This window comes from Cyphomyrmex costatus, unplaced genomic scaffold, assembly GCF_001594065.2.
Source record: "Cyphomyrmex costatus isolate MS0001 unplaced genomic scaffold, Ccosl1.0 scaffold1167, whole genome shotgun sequence".
In the NCBI taxonomy this organism is placed as follows: domain Eukaryota; kingdom Metazoa; phylum Arthropoda; class Insecta; order Hymenoptera; family Formicidae; genus Cyphomyrmex; species Cyphomyrmex costatus.
Window position 1 is genome coordinate 9,433 of NW_017275138.1, and position 7,759 is coordinate 17,191.

The 7,759-nt window shown below is 36.7% G+C and overlaps 1 protein-coding gene across 1 annotated transcript; it reads right to left on the bottom strand.

Moving 5' to 3' along the window:
- Nucleotides 1-5,942: 5,942 nt before the first annotated feature.
- LOC108778141 (Suppressor of Cytokine Signaling at 44A) lies at nucleotides 5,943-7,590 on the bottom strand. Its single transcript, XM_018545244.1, has 3 exons — nucleotides 7,055-7,590; nucleotides 6,403-6,941; nucleotides 5,943-6,319 (listed from the first exon to the last, which is right to left on the bottom strand). The coding sequence occupies exons 1-3, from the start codon at nucleotides 7,343-7,345 to the stop codon at nucleotides 5,953-5,955; spliced, it is 1,197 nt and encodes a 398-aa protein (XP_018400746.1). The 5' UTR covers nucleotides 7,346-7,590; the 3' UTR covers nucleotides 5,943-5,952.
- Between the last annotated feature and the right edge of the window lie 169 nt (nucleotides 7,591-7,759).

Here is a 7,759-nt window from a genome sequence, read left to right on the forward strand (position 1 = left end):
CCTAAGGGTGCAGTCCCATGGAGCGTATCGCGCGTATCGCGGATTAGCGGATCGCCAATCACAGAATCGTTCTGTTAGATCTGTTTACAAATTTTGTAAGCAAATCTAACAGAACGATTCTGTGATTGGCGATCCGCTAATCCGCGATACGCGCGATACGCTCCATGGGACTGCACCCTGAGATAGATGCTCCACGGCGCATGCATAAAAGAGACACTACTAGTTCAGTACTGCCAACCTTTCTAAGTTGGCCGCCCTATGTTTTTCGGTGACAACCGCGTTGAAAAGGGGCGTGGTTTATGAGTTCTGAGCACACCATGTATACTTCCACCATGTTCATAACGGAACCTGGGCCAACTAAATTAAGAAGAAGAAGAAGAAGGCACGATTCGACACAGCAGCTTAGGCTGCTTTCTATCAAGGCTTTTAGGCGACACACATCGACACAGTGTCGAACGCCGTGCTTTCCAACAACGACACGCCACGGCACGATTCGACACAGCAGAAAAGCATAGTCGGACATTCTTAGTTATGGTTGCCAATTTTCGGTTGGCGCTTTAGAATATTAACATTTTAAATATATGTACGATATAAGAAGTACGTTTATAAGTCATCTGGATTATTTTAATGTAAAAAATAATATCTACGCATAAGATTATTATCCAACAAGAGACACAGAAGTGACACGGTGTGACACGGGGAGGTAAAGGAGAGAACATAGGTCCGGGGGGTTGAAGCCATGGCGGGGAAGAGGGGTAAGCCATCAGCCATCTTGTTCGGCGACATTAGTGCTGCTATCTAATGCATAGAAGCGAAACTGGAAACTAGAGGCCTAGAAAACAGAGATGCGACATTGCGTCGGTTGGGTTAGGAAACCACCACCATTTTAATTCAATATAAGTGCTCTTGATCAATAAGCTAATGACAGTTGATGCAAAAGGTAGAAAGATTAGATTAGGTTAGGTTAAGTCCGATATTAAATATTCACACAAATAAGAATACTTACACCATAATAATAGTTTTTTATTGCACTTCGACACTGTATTGTCTAAATTTTTCTCTATATATATATACGTTTTAAAACTATATCTATTAGATGCAATAGTGAATTAAAATAGCTCTCTGATCACGTGATTTAGATAGCCAATCAAGCCATACCTTTCAATGACGCATCTCTGTTTTCTAGGTCTCTACTGGAAACAATAATCTGAACAAGTGGTAAGTGGCTAATGTTTATACCACGGAGGTTTATACCGTACGTTTAGGCCCCGACCTATACGATAAGTGACCTTGTTTAATCTATATGTTAAACAAGGACACCTATTGTATAGGTCGGGGCCTAAGCATACGGTATAAATATTATTAGATAAAAATGCGTGTATATTAAAAAATTGTTGCAATAGAACCTTCCAAAAATCAGATAAACGGAAAAGAATCGAGATAAAACAGAAAATAACTTTTCACATGTGTAAGTACAACAATAATAATGTAAGTTCTTTATAATGGAATTTACGAAAAATCTAACAAAACCAAACATAGTCTTGTTACAACAAACGATTATAGCTTAATATATATATGTATATTCGTATTGTAAAATAGTAAAATCTCATTTATAAATATACTTATAAGTTTATTTAACATATAGATTAAATAAAGACACTTCGGTATAAACCTTCGTGGTATAAACATAGCCACTTACCACTTGTTCAGATTATTGTTTCCAGTAGTTAGTATCGCTTCTATGCATTAGATAGCAGCACTAATGTCGCCGAACAAGATGGCTGAAGGCTTACCTCTCTTCCCCGCCATGGCTTCAATCCCCTCGCCCTTAATACAGGCTTAAGCGGGGAGCACAGACTTTTGCATAACGCATAAACCATATACATAAAGAATTTGATTGGCCCATTGACTCATGCATAAGAAAATGGGCCAATGAAATTCCTTATATATATGTATTATGCGTTATGCAAAAGTCTGTGCTCCCCGCTTTATGCTCTCTCCTTTACCTCCGTGGTGTGACACGGCAATTGTTGCATCCTTGTCGTTCGCTAATGTTAAATAAAGATGAGGTGATTGCTGTGTCGTAGATGGAAATAGGGTGCTCACTGAGCGCTTAGTGAGCGGTTGTAGTACTGAATGCACCCAATTTCAGTTGGAAGCCTGCAAATTACCAACTACGATCTTAATCTATTTCTCTCTGTCAATCTACTCGCCTTCACTTTCAAGAGACAGGTGATTGTAGGACTGTGACAGATTTCTTAACCTGAATAGTCGTGACTTTAATGCTTAATATCTCGGTTCGCGGGGCAAACTCCTTCCAGTACTATATGTTCTAAGGGTGAACCATTCCGATGGATGCGCAGTGGGTTAAAAGTAGTGGGGACCATCAGCCAATCAAGTAGTATTCTTCCGTTTTATGCAAACACGCGTCGAATGAGTCTAATTTTATCGAAATTGGAGGTTACTTACAAGACTTACTTTTCTCTAGGGATATGATAACATTTTACGCTCACAAAGATGGTGACCGCTTACTAGAAAACAAATCGATTTTACTTTTAATTGGATTTTTTAAATTATATTTAGACCATTTAGACGTAATATGCTTTTTCAATGGAAAAAAGTGACAATTTATAGAATATGGGGGTTAGTGCAATTGAGAGAGCGAGAGATTGCGAGAAGGAGAGCGAAAAAACCTAGGTTATAGCACAGCACTGACAAGGCTGATAGCACATTTTGACGCTCAACGGGCCTATATTTAGAGAGCGTGCGAGAGAGCGTAAGCGCGAGTAAGAGAGCGACGGAACAAACGAGAGAGTGAGAGTGCGAGCAAGAGAGCGTGTGTGCTACTGAGAGAGCGAGAGAGCGAGAAAGAGAGTGAAAAAAAGCGAGCGAGCGAGAGAGCGAGATTGCGAGGAGAGCGAAAAAGTGAGAGAGATAACGAGAGGTTGAGAGAGCGTAAGCGCGAATAGCTTTAAGGCTCCTGAATACCAGCGACGGCCATGTTGGAATTGTGACGTCATAGGCGAGAAAAACACATTAATTTTTCTTGCGTCCCATTTTTTAATAAAGACAATTTGGATAAATTTAAAAGGCGAGATCGCTCAAAAACACTTGTGAAAATTGGCGGAAACTGTCCTTTCCTCCTCTGATAGTCAGTAAATGGTCGTAAAAGGCACGTAAAGTGAGCCTATACTCGGGCAGAATCACACATTTTGACAGCTGATGAAACGAGTGAAATATACGCTTTTACGTATAAAATTTCACGATAACTGCAGTTTCCGCCAATTTTTAGGACTTTCACGAGTACGAGGGAAGTCACATTTTCACAAATAAGCAAATATTGACAAAATGGCACGCAAGAAAAAATTTGTCGTCAAAACATCACTTTTTCACGCCTATTAGTTCAGACTTTTACCATGGCGAGGCGCTATATACACACACAAGCATGAACCCATGTCTGTGCGCTCCCCTTCTACCCGAAAATGAGCACACGGACATGAGCTTGCAATTGTGTGTATAACCAGTAGCGTACTACCAGTTTTGCTAGCCACCGACTGATTCGGTGTCGCTACCCATCAACACGGAGTTCTTGGCTGAGTATTCAGGAGCCTTAATAGTAGCTTTAATATTACCGTATATTTTTTCAGATAGCCTTAGTTGCGATTGCTTTTAGTTGCTATACCAGAAGTACACCAAAAATCGCCGTATTTGTATTTTTATTAGGGGGGAAGCTAAAGTGATTAAGGAGAGCCAAAACGATTTTTCTAAATTCAAATGTATTTGAATGTAAGCAGCTTCTGAGTTTTTATCAAATTTGTGCCAAATTAATTTAGAAAGATCGAATTACTCATGAGTTATTCTTTGCATAGCCATTAATTTTCCATATCTACATCAGAGTATTTTAAACAACAAGAAAGTCGATTTTTTAATGAAAAATTACTATGATTCCCCTTTAAAAATTATTACACTTTCTTATTCCTCTCTTCAATTTTCAAATATATCGATAGTTCGCGCCGCAAAATAGTACAACTCTGATTGGTCAAGATTACGAACCTTCGCCATTATGCGCAATGGTTCACCTTACTTATTACACCATGGAAGCTTGGTGACAGTGGCCCTATAGGACACTTGCGCGTAAAGCAAACGATCCGGGTTCAACTCCTGGCCAAGGTAATATTTTTTGCAGTAAGAATTATTATTTTCAGATTTTGATATAGTTAACATCGATATAAGATGTCAAAAGAGCATTAATTAATTATTAAATTGTTAATAAATTTAATTCGTGATAGTACTGCGGTAGTTTATTTAAAGTTGCGTTTCAAGACTGACAATTGTTCGGCGCGCAGTTTAGAAAGACTACATATATCAGTATATAAATTCTTGCAAAATTATAAATAAACAACTAAGTTTCAGCTAGACTGTTACAGGCTTCTTATTCGTATTAATTATGTTTATATATACATATATCATATATATTAGATTAATTTAAAGATTTTAACAAAATTATTGGCTCATTGCCCTTATCTCTTTATATTACTTGTTGAATACATATTGAGCCTTATCACAAACATTTTAATTTATGCGGGCGAAAAGATGCGTTTAAAATTACAAGTTGATTAAGGGGACGTTATTTCAGATTATTAGAGTTGCGTTTCAAGACCGACGATAGTTCGGCGCGCAATTTGGGGGGACTTTTCAGATAGAGTTGCGTTTCAAGACCGACGATTGTTCGGCGCGCAAGTTGGGGAGTGGGAGGGGAATATATATGTATATTATTTTAGATAAATATTGCGAAGAATATTACTACGTCGACCCGCCATCAGAGGGATCTATAGATATTCGCAAAATTCTCGCAAGTGCTTTGATACGCGTATATCTCTTTATGTAGAATCTCAACTAAATAACTCTTTCAGGCGTATAAGGTAGGCTTCCACTACAATGCCTTACCGATGTCCAGTAGTGGAAGCTGGGACGAAACACCATAATTACGTGATATTTTTCGCAATATATTAGATTAATTTAAAGATTTTAACGAAATTATTGGCTCGTTGCCCTTATCTCTTTATATTATAGTTGTTGAATATATATATTTCTCTAATATTATTATTTATTCTTGTTGCTAATACTTCTTTTATTATTCTGGTTTTTATTATTATTGCATAGGGTCTTATGAGAGAAGTTTATTTAATTTGTTAATTTTGTATTAAAAATACTGTTAAGAAAGGAACTAGTAGCAAATATAACTATTTTATTTTACACAGTAATACAATATATTTTAACAAAATCTGTACAATGAAATAGGTAGTAAATCTATATTATCTCCATGCAAAATATAAAGATATAATTTGTTGATTACATAAAGCTATATCAACATTCTTTTAACAATAGATTAAAAACAATTATTCATTTACCCTGCATATTATCATAATTAAGTAATCATATAATTAACTAGAATCAGCTACATAAATATCCTGTTACACTTTATACTCTGCTATCATAAAATAGTTGAAAAAGTTACATTTTTCATCCATACATAATAATTTACTTATAGAAATCTTATTGCAAATTTCTCTTAGAATTATGTAATTTATAATAAATATGAAATATTCTCTTTTAATTTAACAAAAATAGTGTATACTTAAAAACAACATTAATATTCAATTTTTTAAATAATTTATAATTTTTATTTGTTTTACATTTTTTTATATCAGATAATGAAAAAAATTTTTTAATAATAATTTGAGAAAAATTATATACTTTTTAAAAATATCAGAAAATATAAAAATTTCTCGTGTGTGTGTAGGTGTATACACACACATACTTTTGCTGCCATTTTATCTTAGAAGTCTATACCACTCTTTTATTAATATATATATGTATATATATATCTTGATGAAAATAATTTTATTATTAACCTTAACATTCTTTATTTCTTTATCTGTTAAAAAAATTTTAATAATGCGCTTCTTGAATATATCCCTTGATAGTTTTTGGCAAAGGCAACTTGTGTATATTATCTAATCTAATATACTGGCGAATGACAAAACGACAAAGATATTGCAGACTCCTTACTTGCGTGAATCTGCTCACTGGTTTCGTTAATCTGACTGGAAACGACGGATATCCTGGATATTTTGGCCTTGAATAACAAATTACTGCTGACTGGCTGAAGTTCATGGAGTGATTTATTAAAGCAGCCACTGAAGTGAAGCCTTCGTTCTCAGTGCTTTGATTGCACAGAGAAAATAGGCCACCACTGTGTTCCATTCGTGCATGCAGCATCTTTCCAGATGATTTAAAGCTGAGTGTTAGGACATACCTACAGATAATCATATAGAATTTTATTTACCGTGCATGAAAATTTAAAATTCTATAAAGTCAAATTATCTAATGTATATGCACCTATCATCTGACGAATCCCGAACCAGAAATGCACCATCTGGCTCAGATATAAGTTTGGCATCAGCCTCGTCTCCCGATATGGGTCCCCAATACCATCCATATTTGCTTAGATTAAGCAATTCCTTTGCGAGACTCGCTTTAACTTTATGTTCATTATTTAATGTTTCGTTCATACTGCCAGGAACATCTGCTATTACATTAAGAACTGCCACTGTTGCATCAGAATAAGTAGGCTGTGATACTGTTGCTTTGTTGACAGTTGTAATGTTGCTTATCAGTTTATTTTGCTGTCTTATAGGAACTGTATGACGATTTGTGTCAGTTATACCATATTGCATGCTATTAGCTATATTTTCTTCAATGTGGCAGGAATTTTCAAGTATGTCACCTAATCTGGTTTCATACAAAAGCCTGTCTGATGAGGCCTGTTCGCCATTTGAATGATGGTCTCGTTTTTCACAAGAATTAAAAGACTTAATAACGGATATAACGTTATGCTTTGTACTAGAGCAAGGGATCGATGTCTCTGTCTCTTTGTTCTGAAAAAGGATGACAAGAAGAAATTATTTTAGACAAAACATAATCATCACAAAAGAAGATAAAGAAATTTTGGTTCAGACAAAGCAAGGAATGATGAAGAAAAATAACTTACCTTTTTTTTTGACTTACATAGATTCTTCAGTAGCAAGTGCTTCTTGACGTTACATACAAAATCAAGGAATGACAGCTTGCTGTTCGATGAGCCTCTAAATCTATGCTCTATCGATCTAGTATTGCTCGTCGGGTCTTCCTTCTTGTACTCCTGATACCGATTACTCTCGCATCGCCGAAGGAGCGTTGCGAGTTTTCCACCTGTATTTCCAAGTCTAAATTTCCGTCGTGCGCCCGCTTGCTCCGCAGTGGTGCCCGTGGTCGACTCCGGGTTCCTGTCCTGATCTGTCATATTCGTGTGCGATTTTAGTGTTCGAGTTCTCGAAGGGAATTGTTCCACCCGCTGATCCCGCTATTCCTGTAGCCACACTAGCCACGGTACTCGCACACGCCATCTATTTCACGCGGCTAATGTGCTCACGATGCTCGCACGTTCGAAATTACTCCGGAATTTACTTCAAAAACCAGCAGTGAACTGCTGTAAAAAAATTCCGTCGGACAGACACCAATAGAAGATGTCGCTCTTGTCCAGGCCAATATCCCGAATAGAAGTACGAAACACTTGTTACATACATACAATTGGGTGCGTTTCCATTCATTTCGTTTCAGTGGCTTCAGTCTTCAGTGCAGTAGCTAGTGCAGCCGCCATTTTGCTGGATACTGCACTGGAGTAGTGACCTTAGAACATATAGTTGTTCTAAGGTAG